The sequence below is a fragment of the Echeneis naucrates genome, chromosome 8 (genome assembly GCF_900963305.1).
Source record: "Echeneis naucrates chromosome 8, fEcheNa1.1, whole genome shotgun sequence".
Taxonomy (NCBI): domain Eukaryota; kingdom Metazoa; phylum Chordata; class Actinopteri; order Carangiformes; family Echeneidae; genus Echeneis; species Echeneis naucrates.
In genome coordinates this window covers 2,357,146-2,379,395 of record NC_042518.1, presented here as the reverse complement: position 1 = coordinate 2,379,395, position 22,250 = coordinate 2,357,146, and the positions used below count along the sequence as shown (strand labels likewise).

Sequence of the window (22,250 nt, the reverse complement as noted above, 5' to 3'; positions counted from 1 at the left end):
GATGAGAGCAGAAACCTCGTGATTCTTTTATTCCACCAAAGAAAGGATCAGCGTTAGTTTCACCTCCTGAAGAATTCCGATTAAACGGCAGACAACAACATTCAAACGCTTTTACTACTGCTGGCCTAAGAACATACTGACCTCCTGACGGACTTTAAAGTTCTGGACTTGTTTTAATTGAACTGTAAACTCAGGTTTGTTTGTCCAGTCTTTCCCAAACCAGAGTTCGGCCCCCTTCAGGGGCTCAGATACTAAATCTGAGTGGAAAAGACAAAAAATCTGGTTCATATTTTGGATTTTTTTGTGTGTAAAATTTTTTAGAATTTCACTTAAATGGGTCTTCACTTTGTCACAAGCCCAAAATATTAAAAACAGACCAGTTCAAGTTTAAACAGTGAATGAAACTGTATCATAGGATACACTTTTAAATGTATTTCCATCTGAAATCCGGTGGATATTCTTAAGTCACAGATGGTCTGCCCCCCCCAGTATATTACAGATCATTTACCCCATATGTGGCAGACTGCAGCTTTCGGGCCTGAGGCAGACTCATGTTTAAAACTTTATGAGTCTAGTTTCAGAATATTTGTGTCTTTTTCTCAGTTTCTGTATTTGTAAAAATAAAATACTCCTTCGGATGATCTTTTTTTTTTTTTTTTTTTTTTTACTTCCAAGTCCAGATGAAAGCTGTTTTTGCCTGCTGCTGCCTCTCTTGCTGTCCAAAATGCTAATTTCTTTTTAATTCTTCTTCTGCAGAAATGTTTGCGCTTCAATCCGGACGCCACTGTGTGGAAGGCCAAGCAGCAGGTCCTGTGCTCCCTCACCGAGTCTCTGCGGGACGTCCTGAACTACGGGCTGTTCCAGCCGGCCACCGACGGCCACGACGCCAAGTTCCTGGAGGAGGAGAGGCTGCTCAGGGAGTACCCACAGTCCTTCGAGAAAGGCGTGCCATATCTGGAGGTACTTTTGACAGTTTTAACAGAACAGGACGGCAGCATAGCCTCAAGATGTCACTGTTACTCCTTCGTGTTCCAGTGATATGATGCACTCCCTCATAGTTCTGACATATAAGGGCTTTAATCGGGTTTAATCCGAAAACTGCACTTCCGACTTACTGTGTTTTCATGTTGCAGCCTCTAATCTCCATATTCAGCTCTACAGTCAGCTTCTCTTCGAGCTACATTACGTCTCTGAACTGCCTTTTAACAGCTGTAAAGCCAGAACACTTCTTCACCTCAGTGAATTAGAAGCAAACCAGATCAGGCCAACGAGAATCAATCTGCAGGCCCCGTTTTGGTGGATCTAGGCCGAAAGCTGAGAGAATTGAGGACAAAAGGCCTCCGTGTTCGAATTAACTCTCCGGTCTCCTCTTCTCTCTTTCTCTTCCTCTCAGTTTCGGTACAAGACCAGAGTTTACAAACAGACCAATCTGGATGAGAAGCAGCTGGCCAAACTGCACACAAAGGTATGAACACGCACAGTTTACCTGAGTCAGGATGAATTTATCTGAGGTGTGTTACATCATATTATAACTCTGTGTTGATGCTTTTTATAGTAACGTCACACATCACAACAGACCAGTGGTATAAAATCAGCAAATACAGTACGAGTAGTACTAATAATGATTTAATAACAACAACAAACACATGATAAAAAGAGAAAAAAATCTATGTGGTGGGAAAATAAAACAAATGTAAAAATGAGGACTTTAACCTCCACACAGAGTTAATGACAGATACTCTGTAGATGCTTCATAACTCTTCTCTTTTCTCCACCTGCAGGCCAGCCTGAAGAAATTCATGGATTATATTCAAACCAGCGCTGTGGACAAGATGGCCAAGTTCATAGACAAAGGCCTGGACCCCAACTACCAGGACGCTGACACCGGCGGTAAGAAAAGTACTCTGTGCTGTTGTTTAACGTCACACGATGGGATAGCGCTGGAACAGAGTTTCAAACAAACTGGTCTGAAGAGTCTTTACGTGGACTTTCTAACACTTCCATCTGTGGACTCAATGTCAAGTTTGTATTTAACATTTTTTTATTATCCCGATCTCACATAACCAGACTCGTACTGAGGCACCAAGGTTGCAGACTAAATGTGTGTTTTCTCTGTGGCTTGCACTTGTGGCTCTGTTGTGTAAACTCGGCCTTTAAACTCTCTGTTAACAGACACACACCCCCCCCCACCACGAACCGCCCCTCCGGCTTCACAGTATACGTTGGCCCGACACTCTATCAAGGATCTGAGCCAGCGTTGTTCACAATTTGGTGGCTGTTGTCGGATCCTGTTATTGCTCGTGGCGGGGTGGGGGTGGGGGGGGTACAGCAGACTGCTCATTCACAGTTTGGTTGCACTGCACCGTGCCGCTCCAGCCACTCTGGGAGCAAGTGTCAAAACACACTAAACACAGCCTGACATCACGGGTGTGAAACTCAGCTCGGCAGCTGAGCACTGGGGGGCAGCAGAGATGAAGCACCGGCACACTGGTGAGGAAACCAAAGCCAGGAAGTCATCAGGTCCCATAATCCTTTAGGATGTGTTTATTTAAATTTAACTGCAGTATTAACTATTCTATGGCTGTGTAGTGTGTTATCAGCAGAATTCTCATTGTAGGTAACTGACAAAACACAAAAACAACAAACACAAGTAGCTGTTGTCTTTATTATTGTGTCATGTCAAATAACTACACTCCTCCATGTCAGCCTTGGCCTTCGATGGTTTCCTGTCCTTCCCCATCTGTCTGCCTCTCTCGAGGGCTCACACTGAGTTCCTTTAATAAAACAGGAAATGATTCTGCCACGTTCGGCTTCCACTTCTGCCGAGCGCTGAACGGGCTTCCTCTGCTTTATCATCACACAGTAACTTCAGAGGAAGTGCCGTCAAAACATGTCTCCAAATTATATTGTTCTGGAGATCCACAGAAACAGCTCGGAGATAAAAAGAAAACCTCAGTTGTTTTCCTCTTCGCCAATAACTCTCCCGTCGCCATGGCAGCCAAATCGCTGCATCCATTTTTTATTTATTTATTTTTTTGAACTGGAAATGCTTGAATGCTTTTATTCTCCTCGATGCCATTGAACTTTGCTGTAGCTTTAATTTTTGAGTTTCTTCATTGTTTGGTTTGATGTCAGCGTGACTTGAAAAGTTTCGATGGCTCTTTGGGAGAAGCAGCAGTTAGTCTGAAGCTCATCCTGATCTCACCTGCTGGTTGGTGACTGGCTGATTTGGCCGTCAGCCACCTTGGTTGGGTTTTTTTTTTTTTTTTAAACCGAAGGAGATCTAGACTCTATCTTGATTGGGTCATTCAATATGTCACTCACAAAGTAGCTTCGCCCCCCCAATCCATCCCCTGCTCTTCCTCTAAATGGACCATAATAAAAAAAAAAATATCATGTTGTATTGAAGACTGAGACCATAAAGTCATCAGGAAAACTTTAGAGCTAAAAAAAATAAAGAGTGAAGCAGGGACATTTTCACATAGACTTCAATCCAATCTGACAGTCCAATAGCCAATGATCTGGTTTTCAGTGAACCGTTAATATTATTTCATCTGTGTGCTTCCTCCAGAGACTCCTCTCTCCCTGGCGGTGCAGTGCGAGCCGGGTGGAGGCGAGCCCATCCGGGTCCTGGTGGACGGAGGGGCTCATATTGACTTCCGCGCCAAAGATGGACTCACGCCGCTACACAAGGCCGTTCGAGGCCACCGCCATACCGCCCTGCTGGTAAACGCCCCCACCCACGGCGTTTTCCCTTTTATTGTCCCTTCATTGTCGTCTGAACGCACACCAGCGTTTATATCCACTGATACAGCATCATCCTGTTTTGTGGAGAACAACGCCCCCCCCCCACCGCATTCAGCCATCCACACCAGCCAACGCACAAAATGCACATGAACAACAAAACAATACAAAAACTATTCTACCATTCAACCAGAGCAGAGAAAGGAAAAAAAAGGACATTAAAATTCGGATTGCATGGCTTGGAAAGCGTACGGCACATTTACATTTCAGGCATTTGTCCAGATTTCAGCTCCCAAACCAACAGGAGTGCAGTCACCTGTAGACGGGGGGGAGGGTATCTCCCCCTCATTCAGGGGGAGATAATTGCATGTGTTACTTTGGCAGAAGGAAAGAAACAGATGCTAAACAGCATCAAGATTTGCAGAAGAAACATTATTCTCTTTAGCCCGAGGTGTTGCACGACCTCTCTGAACCCCGTGGCTCTGTATTCCCATCCTGATTTCAAACTCACACTCTATTCTGGCTCATGAATTCCATCGTCCGTGCCGTCCCGCAGGTCCTGCTCTCTCTGGGTGCGTCGCCGGACTACAAGGACCGGCGAGGGCTGACGCCTCTCTACCACACTGTGCTGACGGGGGGCGACACCTCCTGCTGCGAAACACTGCTCTACCACCGCGCCAAGCTTGGCATCAGGGACGAGAACGGCTGGGACGAGACGCATCAGGTACATGTGTGCGCCCACGTAGTTTGGTTCCCCTAAAAAAAAAAACAAGAAAATATTACAAAACAAGTTTGTCATTTAAGTTAATTAAACACGAAACGCCCCGTCCAGGGTTCTTTAGGGTTTTTAGAGTAACTGCATCTTTTTGTTGTTGTTGTTGTAATGTTCCAGTTTACTCTGTGTTGTGTGTGCGCAGCGTCTGTCTCCACTCATTGCCATGAAACACCACCTCTCATTCTTCATACTGGACCCCCTCCACCCTCCACCCTCCGGCCCACCCAGCCCCACCCTGCGGCGGTGAGGCCAGGACAGATAGAATAAAGGTAGAGGCCTCTTCATCTTTTCATCAGCCTCTATCTTACTGAAAGTCTGGTGTTTTCATTCGGAGTTGAATCCTTTTACACTTCGATATATAAATAAACTATATTCTCATCCCCACCAAAACTCCCCAAACTGAAATTCATACAAATAAAACTCCTTCAGCGACGTGGTCGACCATATTTTATTGCCTTCAGCCCTTAAAAGTAAAATCCCACTGAACTGAAATGAAGATTTATTTCACTTTCACACAGTAATAATGATGCAACCAGCTGAGCTCAGTTAGGTCAACATTTCTGTTGTTTTCTTATACGGGGAAGCTTTTTATTATTATCATCTGGTACCAAAGGATGAAAAGGAAGTCCGTGTTTTATTTTAGCTGATATAAAGTTGGGACTAGGCTGTCCCGTTTCTAACGCTCCTTCATGTGCGGCCAGAAAACGTGCCTGTGTTTTCCTGGAAAGCAAACGTGGCGCCGTCACGGAAAATAATATGTCTGCATTTTTAAATATCTGTAAAAGCTCAAGCTTCTGAAGAAAACGTTTCCACCTGGATGTGTGTGTGTCTGTGTGATGATTGTTGTTACACTGTTTCCCGCCCCTCTGAGTTCACAGGTTAGATGGTGTCACTTTATGACTCGACACTGACTCTTCTTCTTCATTTTCTTCATCTCCATCCTCTCTATTTAAGAATCGCATTGAATCCTTCTATTTTTTAATTCTCCCGCTCGTCTCGCTGTTTTTCTCTTCCGTCTCGTCGCTGCGATCTTCAGGCCTGTCAGAACGGTAACTCGCAGCATCTGGAGCACCTCCTCTTCTACGGGGCGGACTCCTCCTCCCAGAATGCCTCTGGAAACACTGCCTTGCACATCTGTGCTTTATACAACAAGGTACAGCTTCTGTTCTGGTAGAGCAGTTTCTCTGGACGAGAAGGTTACAGCCACACACATGACCCCCAACGCTGTGAGGACACACAACAGACAGCTTGGACATAAATCCCGAACCTGAACACATCCCCCTCCATCTCATAAATTAGTGCAGCTTCAAATTAATTTACATTTTTACCTGCAGCTATTCGCACTAAACAAAAACAGACAGTCTGAGAACACGTCTGCAGTGACGTTGCAGCACTCTCTCTGAAGCCACTCGGACAAATCACATGCTTTACCACAATAAGCTGTAATTACAGAATTTATATTTTACTGTAAATGCGTGTTCATCTGTGTTGTTTGTTGCAGGAAAGCTGTGCACGAATCCTGCTCTACCGGGGAGCAAATAAAGATACGAAGAATAACAGCGGGCAGACCCCCTTTCAGGTAATCACTGAGTGCACTGGCTGCATAATTATGTGTGGTGGCTGGTTGCATGGTTTAGTGTTTTATTAAGTTAACGTAGCAGAAAGTGCCAGGACCTAATTTCACTTTAAACCATTACTGTGCCATGATGCACACACAGGTCCCAGGTGGCAGGAGTGTGTGTGTGTGTGTGTGTGTGACCCTTTAATCTGGATGCATTAACTCTGTTGGTGCAGAAAAAAAACAGCTGAGACAGCTCTGTTGTGTGTTTGTTTGACTAAAAGACAGAAAACAAGAGAGAAGACGGCACAGAGAAAGCTGAGCTGCACAATACGCATAAAAATATATTTTTCTAAGCATTGGAAAGAACATTAAAATATGTTTTCGTGTGAGAGCGGACGTGTGCTTTTGTTGTATTATCCTTTTAACTTTGACTCTGTAGCTCCAGATGTCCTTTCATCAATGACGTTGCAGGATTTTCAGTTTGGTAGGAATTATAATGTAAACAGCCAAGAGACTCTTTCCTGTGCAGGGTTCAAATCAGGCAACCTTCATCAATGAGATTTATCATGAGATCACATTAATAGAAATATTGCCTGCCCTTCCTGTTCTTGCATTGCGTGTTTGTGTGTTCAGGTGGCTGTCATGTCCGGACATTTTGAGTTGGGAGAAATCATCAAAAATCACCGGGACACGGATGTTGGTGAGTAACGGAGGCCTGATCTGAAGTTTGCACATTTCACCTGCAGCGTCTTCATGAGGTAGTTAAGACTTTTATGAACAAATAGAAGGAAGTAGGAGCAGAGAAACAATTGCAACACAACAATGAAGAAAAGGAAATCTGCTCGCTGTCTATCCCAGTTCCTTTCGTGGAGTCTCCGAAGTACGCCCCCCAGAGGCGGGAGAGCAGCCGGACGCTGACGATCCCTCACCCTCACCCTTTCCTTCGGGCCAACAGTGACAGCAGCATGAACCTGCCGGACTGGATGGCCGTCCCCAACGCGCCGGGCACCAACATCGTGTCCGTGCAGGTGTGTGCAAAAACGCAAAGCTGACAAAACAACGTCCAACACAAAAAGTCCTTTCCAATGAAAACCTCCCTCGCTGTGTTGTCTTTCAGGGATATAAGCACACCGGCACCCTGCGGAGCTCCAGCAGCCCCAGAGGGGCGAGGACACGCTCCCCGTCCCGGGGCAGGATCGGAGACAAGGAGGACCGGAGTCGGCAGAGTCGGAGACAGGGGTGAGTGTCGGAGGTTGAGAACTTGTCGGATGTTTTATTGAGTCTCGTCTCAGTCAAGGGTTTAAAAGCGGTTCAATGTTCTTCCATCTTCAGTCTGAGAGCTTTGAATGTTTTCTTTTTCTATATTTTGGTTCATCGTAGCTTGTGATCGACTTCAGTTGGCCACTTTTTTGCAATCAAAAGAAAATAAGAATATAAATCAAAATATGGGTAAATCATTTCCCATTTTCAGTTTTAAACAGTCGAAGTATCTACCAGTGCTGGAAACTAAATAACTACATTCATCCATTTGTGTTTGATTTGGTAAACACAATTTTGTGGCATCATTTCCAGGGAAGAAAGATTATTTATAACAGATTGAACTTCCAGCTAATTTTCCACCACATTTTAAATGAAGCTATTCTAGTTCTTATTTTGCGTACACAATAATATAAATTAAACTATGCAACAGTTGATTAGTTCAAAATTGCCTCACCTCTATCAGTTTTATTAATATATAAAAAAAATGCACTTTTGATATCTTAAGTATTTGCAGTTCTTTTCTCTGATTGACAGTTTTGCATTTCTACTTTTATATATAGATTTTAGTTCTTGTTTCTCACCTCCAGGCCCGCCCCCACCGCCACCACCACCGTGCAGATGGCGGGGCAGCGAAGACGCCTCTACAGCGCCGTCCCAGGACGAGTCTTCGTGGCCACTCGGGCGCACTCCGCACAGGGAGAGCGAGAGATCAGCTTTAATAAGGGCGACAGGGTCAAAGGTTAGCATCTGTTCTTTTCACACTGGGAGTTAGTTTTCACATCTCTGTGTGTGTGTGTGTGTGTGTGTGTGCTGGAGAGTAGCACTGCGTTTTGTCCTCCACATGAGCTCAAAGTGTCTTCCTGTTGAGGAGTGGGTGTTTTGTAATGTCGTTAACAGCTGGTACCGACCTGACCGGACTGTTAAACCCTCCGACAAACGCCCTTGAGGGCTTTTGCTCCTTTAAAAACAACACGTAGATGAAATTAATCTCCGCTTGTAAAGCAGGTGGAAACATGAGAAGCTACATGACAGATTTAAAGTAACATGATCTTACATGTGCAATAAACACTTGTCTCTGTTTTGAGCTTTGGCGTCGCCTCAGATTGTTCCTTATGGGATGTGAGCTGCTGACTGCAGGGCTTTAACTGTTGCAGTGGTCAAATTTAAGTAAAAGGTTTGAAGCGAACACTGTTTAGCTCACTGACAAAGACTTGACCCAGATGCTGCATCACAAGCACATTTAGTTATCTGCCTAGCATTAGCTAATGCTAATGGAAAATGAGCAACGACACGGCGAATGCAGCTAACGCTATCATCCAAAGAAAAACAGCAGAGTTAGAGGTTTGTCATTTCTAATGTGTTCCCCCGATGACTGTAGATCCAGTAAGTTACTCACATTTCAGACTGATAAAAACAGTTTCATGTCTGCTTCCAGTTGTTGTGCTAAGCTAAGCTATGCTCACCTGTCTTTCTCACTAACAAGCATATTCACCAAATCAAATTACATAAAAATATTATAATAAAATTATTAATAAAGAAAAACAAACAAACACAAAGTCCTCACATAAGTTTGTCAAATAGTCATTTCCTAACATGTGTGTAAGGTCTGTATATGTTTGTATTCAATGTCTGCAGGTATGAATATGTGTGTGTTTGTGAGTGAGTCTAAGGTGTCGCCAGGTATGTACGTCTTGGTGAGTATGTTGGAGGTTTGCATGTCCGTGTGTGTATTTACATTATTTCCTTTCTGTCTGGATAGAGTCGTCTTTTGGTGTGTGTTCATTTCTCATAGTTAAAAATGTGCGTGTCTGTGTGTGTTGAGCTGTGTTTCTTCCTGACACATTTGGTGTGTTCACCCCCCCCCCCCTCAGTGTTGAGTGTTGGCGAAGGAGGATACTGGGAGGGGACGGTCAGGGGTCGCACGGGCTGGTTCCCCTCCGACTGCGTGGAGGAAGTGATGCTTCGGAGCCAAGACAACAGATCAGGTGATCTCTCTCACACACACACACACACACACACACACACACACACACAGAAAGGTCATTGACACTGTGTGACACTGTGATAACCAGTGTAGCATTAAGATGCTAATTTAGTTCTAATATCACCATGTAGACGGAAAAAAGAGCTTCTCTGTTGTTGTTGCTGATTAAATTGTGGAGTGAATCTGTAATTATCAGCATTAGCTTTGCTACCAACAATATTATTTTGTTAATATTATTTTATTTTAAGACAAAGACTTTTCAGCCACATGAGCAGTCCCATGAGGCTTCGTGCTAAACGTGGCTAAACAATAGGCTCCACTTAAATGTCTCACAGCTCGCCAAGCTACAGAAAAACAGAAAATCATCACGTTTATATCTAATAAAAGTGTTACTGGAGCTTCAGCTGTAGGTTGGAGGTCAGGTAACCTTGAAGAAAAGCTAAAGAGATGCTCATATCACTTTGACAGTGACAGCAGTGAAGGGGTCATAGGTCAAATGGATCAAGTTCTCGTGATGTCCCTGTGATATATATGTCTCTTTTTTTTTTTTTCATTTCCAGAGAGCCGCGGAGAACGAGCCAAAAGGCTGTTCCGCCACTACACGGTGGGATCCTACGACAGCTTTGACGCTCCCAGGTAAGAGAGGCCTCGCCGCTCGCCGTCACTCCGAGGTGTTTATTGAAGAAGCGGGTGTGTAGATGGATAACGGGCCCCACCAGATTGGTACTTGACCCACCACAGGGGTATCTGATATTGTGTTATTGTGTGATATTGTGTCAAGCTGCACACGCCCGCTGCTGTTCACTGTGCCGCTCGAAGCGAGGGGCCGAGGGGTTAAGCGGTTTGGTAAGGAGCATGATGCAACTCTCCTCTCCTCCCGCTGAGCTGGAATTCAAACTGACACCCTCTTCATTACGACCCGACTGCTTCGCGGCTCAGACACGCAGCACGAGCCTGCGGGGGACTCTGTTTGTATGGAAACATTCTACACACATCCATCCAGATAAGATGATTCACAGAGTGATTCACTGGGTGCTTTGATTTGTGCGATGTGTGGCGTTGCTGCTGATTCCTGCGGTGTTGCATGACGGCATGCGAGCGCTGACCGCCTCGGGTCTACGAGGCCGATCCGCCTGCTCTCACTTTGGGCTCATCCTGGAGGCAGAGCTTTCCTGAATATAAGCGGGGAGGACTGCTCCTTCCTTTGTGTGTCTGCCTCAGATCTGTGTTGCCAGGCTGCAGTTTTTAGGTGGGCTGGACTTTTCTAAGGTGCTTTCAAGCCACTCTGGTGACTCAGTCTGAAATTTCTTGGTGCCGTCCGTTGTTATGAAATCACCAGATGATCGACCCTGCCCTTGACGGCTGCACTATCATCAGGTCTTAGAAGAACAGCTGAGATCTTTAACGTTCATTCCTGTAGAAAACTCTCCTCTATCCACTCCAACCATGTGACTTTATCTCACTAAAGCTGACTAATTTCATGTCATTCCTTTTAATGCTTTTAATTTGAGGCAAACTCATTTCAGTGTCCAGAACTTGGACGGAGCGGAGACAGAATTATTTACATAGAAATAAAGCCGTTATCAATCACATGCATTATTAATGTGAAATTCCCCCCCCACCTTGTGATTCCTCGGCTCTCTCCCCAGTTTTCTTTCTTTTCCTGGTCGTGCTTTTTTTTTTTTTCTTATCCTTCCTGCTTACAGTTTCTCTCTTTCACTCATGCACATTGCATCATTTATTATTAACATGCTTTTCATCAGCAGTGACATTTCATGCAAGTGAAGCGTTCGGCCATGCAAAATCTCACACACACATATGTTTTTGCAAATCGCACACATCATGGATAATTAAAGCGGTGTGTTCTGCAGCGCAGACCAGAGCCCGAGACTGTTTGTTTGGCCGAGCAGGCACGGCTGACTCAGAGCCGCCCTCACACGGGCCTACTTTTTCAGCCTTTATCTCTACATGTAATATCTCACCTATCCTCCCTTTCATCCCTCTATATTTGGCCGTGTCTCCTGACCATCTCTGCATCCGTCCCTCGCTTTCTATTCATCACTGCTATCGCTAACCCCCCCTGCACTTTTTAATTTTCCTTCTATCACCCACTCTCCCCTGTGGTGTCTCCATCTGGAGGTCAGACAGTGAAGGGCACTCCAAAGGGAGAGTAGGTCTTTTTTGGGGGGGGGGGCAGGGTGAAGAACTTGGGTGAAAAGAGACACATGTAAGAAGAGAAGAAAGATGTTCTCTGCCGTTTCTGTCTAAAGACTGAAGCAACACATGAAATGGATTTTCAATGCTCATATGATTCTAATTATTACAGTTTTTTTTTTTAGTAGTGATGGAAAACGTTTGCATCGTTTTCATCCACCACTTTGGTCTGGACTAAAACAAAAATAAAATCAATTTGTTGTTGGATGAATCCATTCCCATCAGGCCCAAAAATCTATTTCTCCAACACTGAGATTCAAAAATAAACGCTAACAGAATACCTCGATACCTTCATACGGTTCAAAACATAGATTATTATCACGATGGGGTGAACTGGACTTTGGACAAGGACGCCAGTCTATCACAAGGCTGACATGTAGAGACGAACAACCATTTTAATCCGGAGAAGAGGGAAGAAAGGAAGGAAGCCGGAGGTTCCCCCCATTCCCGGGGATCGAGCACAGACCAGTGTTTCTAACACTTTCTGTTAGCATGTTAGCTTTTAGCTCGTCAGCTCCTCAGTCTCTGCTCACATTTCAAACGACCAACATCAAATAGTTTAATCGGACAAACAAAAATGAGACTAAACAGGATTTCAATCAGTGACCTTGTGTTTCTCTTTTGTGATTGTGATACAGAACGTCTTCCTGTTTGCTGGCTGGTGGATTAGCGCGCGCTATGAATGGGATTTTTGTGCAGTTATGTGCGTTGGCTCATTTTGTGTGAGTTTTGTGCATCTTTCCACCTGGTGTAAAGTGAACTTATGTAGCATTAACGTGCAGCCTCCCTCAGGTTTGCTCACATTAGGAGGTCATACTGCGGTTTATCACTTATGAATTTGACTTTTATTCTTTTTGTCATCTTTTCTTGTGTCAGCGTTTTTCGATCTCCTGATGTTTCCCATCGTATTGGTTAACCTGTAACAGACAGGCGTCCTGTTTGTCCCGTCGCCTGTCTCCGCCCACTATGACAGTCCTAATGAGGCGTGATTACTGAGTCCACCCGTCAGCAGGATGAACTGCTGAAACTCGATAACGCTGCGTGGTGATTACATTAACAGGAGCGTGAGGATTGAGGGATACAATGACTGACAAATTACGATTTTGAACGAATTTTGTGTGCGTCTGTTATGCCCCTCCCCACCCTTCACGTGTCACCGGTTTGTCCTCAGCGTACTTTCCCATCTGCTCCTCATCTAATTCCACTTTTCTCCTTGGTTGGATGCGTTTGTGTTACTTGTCCTCCATCTTTTCGACCAAGGTCAGCAAAGGTCAAACTCAGGCTGTCCTCTCCGTTTCTGTTGAGACGTACTCTGAATATTTTAATGATGTTGAAGATCCATCTATGGATTCAAACCCAGAACCTTCTTCCTGCATCACCCTGCCACTGTCACATCTGCAGCCACAGTTCAGCTGCTAACCTTCAAATTCACCTCAGCTCTATTCATTTTACATCTCAAACGTCACGTTTCATAAAACCTCAGAATATTTAAGGGCTAAAAAAACAACTGCAAATAAAAAGACAACATATAAAGTGATATAAATACAGGAGCAGGTCCAGGTAGATGCTGACACGCTGTGTTGTGTTTCATAATTTACTGTTTGTGTTTTGTCAAATCTGTGCAGACGCTGTTTTTGTGTTTGTCTGTTTTCTTGTGGGTTTTTTTTAACAGCCACTTCGTTGCTAATGTCGCAAAATTAAAAGCAACAAAATACATTTAAATAATTTTTCATTGGAGTAAGAACCTTGTGTATTAATTTGCATAATCTTGCACATTATGTGGAGCCGACTCACCTCCTGACAAACCCGAGTACACGTGCTGAATTACGTGTTATTAAAATAAGTGTAACTGTTTTTGTTTCTGCAGTTGCTGTTTTGTTTTTGTTTGTTTGTTTGTTTTTTTGATTGATTTTTTTTTTTTTTTTTTCTGCATTGACTTGAAGTGCAGCTTCGAACCGGCGGCTGAAAGACTTTGAACGTTGTTTTTGCTCAATAAAAGCAGATGAAAGCTGTAAAGCGACAGTTCATCTGCTCGCCGTGTCCTCGCCACAGATGCACCGAGCGGCTGCACACAATCTGTACACGCTGCTGCTCCTCTGCTGGCCCACATGAGACTGCTTTTGGGCCAACGGCAGGTCAAATGAGGATGAGCGAGCAGGTTTTTGGTTTGTTTTTTGCAGGAGAGAGGAGGCAGAGCGCACAGACAAAACGCTGCTGTAGTCCACACCAAAACGCACATCGTTGGTTGACGTGGTTCTTTTGACTTTGCCTGACTCGACTTGCCTTTTGGGGGGGGGGGGGGGGTTGAACACTGCATCAAAGTGTGCGTGTGAGGTTTGGCTGTACTACAACAGACACACATACAGTAATACAGCATGTGAAACACAAATGTGCAGTCATGTGGACCTTGTGTATGTTTGCTCTCCTGCTCTCTCCTGCTCTCTCTCTCTCTCTCTCTCTCTCTCTCTCTCTCTGTCCCTCTCTTACTCATCACACATGCATGCACACGCACACACACACACACACACACACACACACACACACACACACACACACACACACACACACATACACACAGTGTACACACAGAATCACAGCGGTGTAGCCTGACATGCACGGAGAGAAACAAAAAGGCAGAGATGAGAGAGGACCAGAGCTGTGATCGTCCTCGAATGCAGGAGGGAGGAAGGAGAAGAAGAGAGGAGGGGAGAAGGAAGGAAAGAAAGAGAGAAAGAAAGAGAGGGAGGGAGGGAGGGAAGGAGGGAAGGAAGGGAGGGTAAGTCGGCGGAGGAAAGCTCTTCGACATTCGGGGGAAGGAGGCTCTGGCTAAGAGATGATGTGAGTGCCTATTTGAGAGAATCTGTACCTCTCTCCTCTTCCTCTTCTCCTCCTCCTCTTCCTCCTTCCGCCACTCATCCGCCAGCTGTTTCTCTGTCCTCTCTCCTCTTCCTGTCTGCGTCGAGGCCCCCCCCCACCACCACCACCACCACCACCTCCACCTCCACCATCACCAACCCTCCTTTCCGTTGCTCTGCCCTCTCTCATTCATGCTTTGTTTACAGCTAATGTGAGGAGGTGCAGTGTGCGTGTGTGCGTGTGTGTGTGTGTGTGTGAAAAAATAAATCAATAAAGGGTGAGGGGAGGGGTCAGCTGGGGGGGGTTGAGGTTAAGTGTGATTTAAAGGCATGCCAGGTCAGTGAAAGCAGCTCATGTTGTCGCTGTGTGATGTTACATAATAATAATCTGACTTGTCTTTCATTGTTATGATAATTAAATATTTTCAGTATTTTTAAACTTCATGACCCCCCCACCACCACCACCACACACACACGTGCACACGCACACACACACACCTCCAGTGAATGAATAATTGTACTGTACAGCACACATTTATCTCAGTGGCATCTGTTTTTATGAATGGAATCATGACAGTGACAGAAACATAGTGAATACTATACATATGAACTAAAGATTGTGTGTGTGTGTGTGTGTGTGTTTGGGGGGGAGACAAATGAGGAGTGTGTGTGTTTTAATTTAGTTTGTGTGAAAGCATGCATGTTTGGAGTGTGTGTTTGTGTGTCCTTACATGTGTGTTTGTGCATGTCGCCCCCTGTGAAGAAACCCAATCACCTCTCTCTCTTTTTTCAAAGCCACCTCACCCCCCCTCCCTTTTCCTCTGCTCTCTCTCTCACTCTCTCTCTCTTTATGTCGCAGTCACAGCAAACCATCTCTCTCTCTCTCTCTCTCTCTCTCTCTCTCTCTCTCTCCCATCCCTCCTCTCTGTCTTAAGTATGAAGGGGCTGGGAGAGCTCGGCCCTCTCCCTCTCCCTCTCCCGTTCCCTCCTTCTTCTTCTTCTTCTCCTTCTTACATCTCTCACTCCTCCTCTACCTCCTCTTCCTCCTCTCCTCCTCCTCCTCCTCCTCTCTCGCGGCTCGCACTCGCTGCTGTCTCGCTGGAAGACGAGAAGGAGCAGGAGAAGGAGGAGGAGGAGAGGGAGGGGAGGAAATGGCGATGGGGGCATGCGGCGAGGAGGATCTCTCCCTCTCCCTCTCCCTCTCTTCTTCCTGGCCGTCGCTCGGCCCTGTGAATAGGAGCGTCTGGTTCATTTACAGGTACCTGCCATGGCTTTTTATACCCCCCTCCTCCCTCTCTTCTCTCTCTCTCTCTCTCTCTCTCTCTCTCTCTCTCTCTCTCCCTCCCTCTCTCTCCCTCCAGTTGCCGGGGGAGACGTTGTTGTGGGGGGGGGGTTGGTGGAGGAGGGAGGGATGGGATGCATGTGGACATCATGGCTGGCAGGGCAGGATCGATCAGACGGATTGACAGATGTTGCGGCGCCTGCTCGCAGACGGACGTGTTTGATTCAGTGTGTCTGACTGTGTGATGTATGAGAGCGAGGACGGACGAGAGCTGCTGCTGCTGCTGCTGCTGCACAACCCGGCGTCTGAGCAGTGCAGCCGTTCTGCGTTTCACTGTGTGAACATGTGTGTGAGTGTGTGTGTGTGTGTGTGTCGTTTGATTTCTCTCTGCTTTGAATCGCTCGCAGAACGAATGTCCTCAAGCCCTCTGCTACACCGGCAGGACTGACGCTCACTGCTGTCACTGATGTGCAGATTGCTTATGTGCATGCATGCTTATGTATGCGTGTGTGAGTGTGTGTGTTTTATGTGCATGTATTGTGTGTTTGCTGCTGCTGATCATAACAGATGTCTCCTTCTGTTGATTGCATGTGTTCTTGAGTCCTGGTTGAAACATAGCATGGATCTGAATGTTTACGTGTGTGTGTGTGTGTGTGTGTGAGAGAGAGAGACAGCTGCCAGAATGGAAACAGTAGACGTGAAGGAGTTTTAACGATGCAGCATGCATGATAAGTTCCATCTTCTTCCTGAACCCTGTATGGGAGCCTGCTGGACCAAACCTGGACCAGGCCTTGGCTCCCTCCCTGTGTAGTAAATTAGCAGTGCTAACCCGAACACCACACTGCATGTTGTGCTGGATCTGAGACACTGCTGACAACACTGGGTGACTGATACTGAGCGTCAGTGTGTCCCAGTTCAGGGTCTCCTCCGAGGGACGTGGCCCTGAAGACAGCAGAGCCTGTCAGAGACCAGAACTGACCGTCTGTACTGCTTCCACACAGAATTAAAAACTATTAGTGGTTTAAAGATACTCAAAGTTACACGAAAAGTCTAGCAAGCATCTGATAGCCACCGAGCAGACAGTGCTAACTGGCCTGCTAACAGTCTGCCTCACATGATGCACAGTCTGTTCTGCACAGTTTATAATGATCCTGCAGCTCTGGGGGGGCCTTGAACAGGCCTTGAAAAGGGACAGGTCCTGGACACAGCTAATGTCACTTAGAATGGACGACGTCCTCCAAAGACAGCAGAGCTCCAGTTAGTGGCTGATGCTTGTTGCACGAGATGCAACCCGACACGCTGGGTGAGCACGGGGCGAGCGGCGTGACCTACATTTAACACATCGTGTTCGAGGACTGCGGCCGTTCACGCTGTCTCACACACACACACACACACACACAGTGCATCTATGCAGTGGTCCATCCTACAACTCCTGCATTTTCTGCTTCACTTTTCTCAACATCACACGATCTTTAAAGCTAACTCTTTACATCACAGCTTATTATTGACCTCAGTTTGTCATCTCCACATGTACTCCACTGTGCTTCTGCTGATAAAACTGAATCCTGCCAGCTGGGAAGCAAATGCAGAAAAATGATTTGCTGTTGGTGTTAAGTTGCAGGCACATGCAGGCTGAATTTCCACGTTTGCTCGGTTCAGTAATGGAGTGAATTGCTGTGACCTGTTGCTGGTGTTGCCTGCAGGGACGGAGTGAGCCTATGAACGTGATGAGTGTGTGTCTTTGTTTGCCGGCATCTGACCGAACTAATCCAAATCTGATCATTCAGATTTTAGCTAAAATAGCTGCTGCTTCAAGTGTGTTATTGCAGTTTTGTTTGTTTGTTTTTCCAGCACACATTATTGAATTTAAACATCCGAAACATCCCGGTAGCAAAACTCCAGTTTTTATACATGAAGGCAAATTTATATTCACAACTCACCCTGAGCATCACGTTTGTGTGGATGTGTACAGTAAAGCGTATGTTCATTTATTCACTTGGCTCTCCAGAGCGCTGGAGGTCTGGACTGGGCAGCAGAAATGAACAGAAGAGGACAAGAATAACAAAGAGAGAGAGCGAGCCTTGGCAGAGACAGAGAGACTCTCACAGCCTGTGGAGGGTGTGATGCACTCGGTAGACTGAATGAAGAAGATCAGAAGGGGAAATGTGATTAGATGCAAAAAAAAAAGGGTGAATGATGAGAAGTTTGGATAACAAGAGGAGGGAGAGGTACAGAGTGGGCAGAGCCATGAGGAAGGGAAGATGAAGCCGGTGAAGAGAGGGAGAGGGAGGGATGAACAGATGGAGTGGGCTGGGTCTATTTTGGTGCACGATGGGATTATCAGCATGTAGTTACAGTATGTTACAGCTGACGCGACATATATACCCCCCCTGACTGACTGATGGCCTCTCCATTCATAACAGCCCCCAACACCCAGCCGAGTCTCCACGTGGGACGTGTCAGAGGTCTCATGTCTAGCAAAAGTCTGAGTTTGAGTCTCAGCTGGATTCGAACACAAAGATCAGTGATGAGTACAAAGAGACAAAAGAAGACCTGGAAACTGTCCAGACCTGACCTGGACCAGTTTAACCTTCACTGATCAATCTAATACAATTATTATGCATCTAAATGGAAACTGTAAGGAATCTTTCATTTAAAGTAATATAATAACTCTGAGTGTAAAAAGCACAACATGTCCTGAAACATAAAGAAGCCAAATCAGGACGTAGTGAAGGAGCACGGTTCTGCCTGCGAGCTGCTCTCTGCTGTCACTGACTAAAAGCGAACCATCACACGGCTCGGCTCCGGCGTGGACCTACTCAAGCAACTTTCCCTGCGTCCAGTTCTCGCTGTTGCTGAGGCAACAGGCAGCGCCGTCATGACTGTATATAGCATCTCTGACTGAGGTTCTGGTAGAAACTGGCTCTGGGCTCGCTGTCAGAAACATGCACCAAAGTGAAGCTTAAGCAAAACACAGTTTTATGTCACCGTCGTGATGGGGGTGGGGAGGGCTTTATGTTTTGGCCAATTTCTATATTTTATCTGTTTAGGTCACTGGTTCTTAAGATTTTCCACATGAAGGGCCTCTAACAATTCAGAAATTACGACCTAATCTGTTAAGGTTTTGTCCTAATTTACCTGATCTAATAACATTTTCTTCTCTTGGATGTTTTTATTACAGAAAATGTTTAATCTGTGACCAAAATAGTCACACTGTCTGTCATCGTGTTACTGGAATTGAAGTAAAATTGAATTATTTGCTTTTTTTTTTTTTTTTGGCTTTATATCTTTATTTCCCAAACAGCAGCAGTGAGCTGACAGAAGTCCTTCATTAAGAACATTCAAAATAAATCAATAAAACAAGTAAAGCTGAAATATAAAGTAAGAAAACACAAAGGTTGGTATAAACATACAACAAAAACAAGGAAACGGAGAGGAACAAAAACGCAATAAAAGAGTCAAACCGTCTGCTAAAGGTTAGCAAGTTAAGACCAGAAAATAAAAATGTGTCTTAAGGCATCATGGGAAACTTTACATTATTTTACAGTCAAGTTGTGTTTTCACACAGTAACCTTAACCTGGTGTTATATCTACATGAGGAATATAAATAAAACAAAGATCAAATAGCACATCAGGCCTCTCAGTTTTGACGTAATTCAATGTCTGAGTGAGTTTCTTCCTTGTGCTGCTGGTGATGTCATCAAAAGGGGACACAGAGGACGTGGTCGGTGTAGTCGGAAGATAAAAGTTATGATTTAGGCTGATAAAGGTGGAGGGTGTTTGACGTCTCTGTCTCTGTCTCTGTCCTCCGTCTCCTCCCGCCTAGTGACTACATTATCAAGGAGAAGACGGTGCTTCTGCAGAAGAAAGACAGCGAGGGGTTCGGCTTCGTGCTGCGAGGAGCCAAAGGTAAGACGACGTGGCGTAAACACCCAGCGGCTGATTTATCTCTGATCACATGACGGACCGTATTTTCTCTGCGTCTCCACCCAGCTCAGACTCCCATCGAGGAGTTCACCCCCACCCCGGCCTTCCCTGCCCTGCAGTACCTGGAGTCAGTGGATGAGGGAGGCGTGGCCTGGAGAGCCGGACTCAGGATGGGGGATTTCCTGATAGAGGTGACCATCCGGCCACCTTCAGGCTGGAAACACAGACCGTTTGTAAAAAATCTGCCCAGATGTGGACGTTTACTTTGGGACAGTTACATTTTGAGTCAAACACTCTCTCAGGAATATGAATTACTGATCATTTTTCGTCTCTCCGTCGCAGGTCAACGGCCAGAACGTGGTGAAAGTCGGACACCGTCAGGTCGTCAACATGATCCGGCAAGGTGGCAACAGCCTCATGGTCAAGGTCGTCATGGTGACCCGCAACCCCGACATGGAGGAGGGTTCGAGGAAGAAGAGTGAGTGTGACCGCCGCAGCCTTCTTGTTGCTCTGAAACAGTCTGACTGACTGCTCATGTTGTTTCCCACCTCCGTCCAGTTCCCCAGCAGAGTAAGAGGCTGAGCACGCCGGCCATCGCCCTGCGATCCAAATCCATGACCTCAGAGCTGGAGGAGATGGGTAAGATGGGAGGGGGGAGGGGGGGCGCAAACACTGATATAAATGGAGGATGCTTTAAAGCTGAAGAAGAGAAAAGAAAAGAAGTTAGTGTGTAGAAATAGATTGAGGTGATGAGGAGTGATAGATACAGTGTGAAACCAGTGTCGGGGGGGGGTGGGGGTGGGGGTGGGGGGTTAAGGATGCTTACAGTGAGAATGGGCTAAATTTAGACGGCGGAGAGGAGGATGGTGTACTTACTCAGCGACAGAGAGAAGACGACTGGCTGCCGCCGTGGATGACGCTCTCAATGCGTTTCACTTCTTTCAGAGGTTCCACACTGTCACTACCAGCACCCCCACTACAGGTAACCCCCCCCCCCCCCGCCCCCCAGAAAAAATGTCGCCAGCATCCAACCCTGTGACCCCCCCTCCCCTGCCCTCGCCCCTCCAACCAACCCCCCTGCACTTCCCTCCCTTCCTGCCCCTCGCCCACCGCCGCCTGGCTCCACAGCTTTGACCCCCCCTGGTGTCCTCAGAGCAGCCCCCACCTCCCAATAAAACACACACACATTTTGTGGAATGACAAGAGTTTTTCAGGCGCCACAAATAACTTTTGAGGATTTAACGTATCGGGGAGCAGGTCGGAGGAACTCAAGCCCCTCTTTTGTTCTCGTCTTTAACGGAACGTCGAAGAAAAACTCACACCCAGGATAAAATTATTGAGATGAGTAATTTTTGAGGAAGGGAAAAAAAAAAAAAAAAAAGCAAACAACAACTTTGTTCTAGGTGTGTTGCTATGGGAACAGCATTATGTGTGGCTACGCTTGTGCCATCTCTATTTGAGGCAAAATAGTGGGAGGAGAGTGCAGAGTGAGGGTCAACGCCCCCATTTGCACATCAGAACGTCGGCCAGTGCTGTTTTTTTATTTTTATTTTTTAATGATATAATTGGTGATCGTCTAAAACATCAACGATGTTCGCCATGAAAAGTTGAATCTTCCGTCAGCTGGTCTCAGATCTGTTTCTGGCACAGCGGCTGTAAGTCGGGAGCTGAGCTTCATCCCTCCCCGGTCTCCTCTCCTCACCTGCCTTATGTCTGTGGTGTGACCTCACCAGCACAAAGCATGAGCACCTGGTCTGAAAAACACAGGTTCCGGTTTCCTGACCCCCCCCTCGCCCTCAGCCCACATCCCTATAAAACACACAACCCAGTGCTCAGTTCAAACCCTGTGATCGACAACAGTCACCACAAATTAATATGCCAAATATTTGGCACAACGTCCACATTGGCAGGAGCGTCTGCCGTTAATTTATTGGAGATAAATAAATAAAAATAAAAGCTTATGTCAGTTTACATGTTGGCGGATAAGTAACAATATTTGAAACCTACGTGTTTGATAAAGCCTGCAGCCTCGCTGGGTCTAACGTGAGGTAGAAGAAAACCATTTTGCTGCCGGGGGGGAAACCGAAGCACAGAGATGCCAAACTGGATTTACGGCATTTCACAAACAGATCGGTCAATATCAGCATACTGATTGATGTTCATCGCTTCGTGCTCAACTTATTTCACTTAGAGAATGAGAATAAAGAAAGCCTTTCACAAATAATTCCCCCACGTTTTCCTGGCGCGTAGCAGCTTCATTTGCACTCTGACACCTTCTAACTTAGGCCCTCGTTGCGGTAGCCTCCTTCAGGATCAAGGTGAGAGGATCACAATGTGTGACGAAGCCTTTATGCTTATTCAAATGCATTAGAATTCATTTAGCTGTGACGCCCATTAAAGCCACCTCACCCTTGTAATTGGTGCAGTGTCCCGGTTCACCTAGAAGTCATGCTGCAAGATAACAAGGACATTAAAATGAAAGTGGTGGTGCATGTTTTGACAGAACTGTGGGTTATTTTTGAAAAGGAAACGTGCAGCTTACATACTAATAAGAACAAAAGAGAAACTTTGGTCCAGTTAAGGTCAATGAAACACACATAGCAGATAACACACACAGACTCACACCAGTGGATGCAAACCCTGAAGGG

The 22,250-nt window shown here is 45.9% G+C and overlaps 1 protein-coding gene across 1 annotated transcript in view; it reads left to right on the top strand.

Annotated features, from left to right (window-relative positions):
• The window catches only part of shank1 (SH3 and multiple ankyrin repeat domains 1), a 40,629-nt gene that overhangs the window by 9,758 nt on the left and 8,621 nt on the right, over positions 1-22,250 (top strand). Inside the window, exons 2-18 of the mRNA XM_029508802.1 lie at positions 757-960; positions 1,394-1,465; positions 1,782-1,890; positions 3,572-3,726; positions 4,301-4,468; positions 5,556-5,672; positions 6,021-6,098; positions 6,714-6,780; positions 6,939-7,108; positions 7,198-7,319; positions 7,928-8,079; positions 9,212-9,325; positions 9,885-9,960; positions 19,502-19,584; positions 19,669-19,793; positions 19,945-20,080; positions 20,161-20,241. Of these exons, the coding sequence (XP_029364662.1) occupies positions 757-960; positions 1,394-1,465; positions 1,782-1,890; positions 3,572-3,726; positions 4,301-4,468; positions 5,556-5,672; positions 6,021-6,098; positions 6,714-6,780; positions 6,939-7,108; positions 7,198-7,319; positions 7,928-8,079; positions 9,212-9,325; positions 9,885-9,960; positions 19,502-19,584; positions 19,669-19,793; positions 19,945-20,080; positions 20,161-20,241 (2,029 nt within the window). The remainder of the gene's footprint in view (positions 1-756; positions 961-1,393; positions 1,466-1,781; positions 1,891-3,571; positions 3,727-4,300; positions 4,469-5,555; positions 5,673-6,020; positions 6,099-6,713; positions 6,781-6,938; positions 7,109-7,197; positions 7,320-7,927; positions 8,080-9,211; positions 9,326-9,884; positions 9,961-19,501; positions 19,585-19,668; positions 19,794-19,944; positions 20,081-20,160; positions 20,242-22,250) is intronic.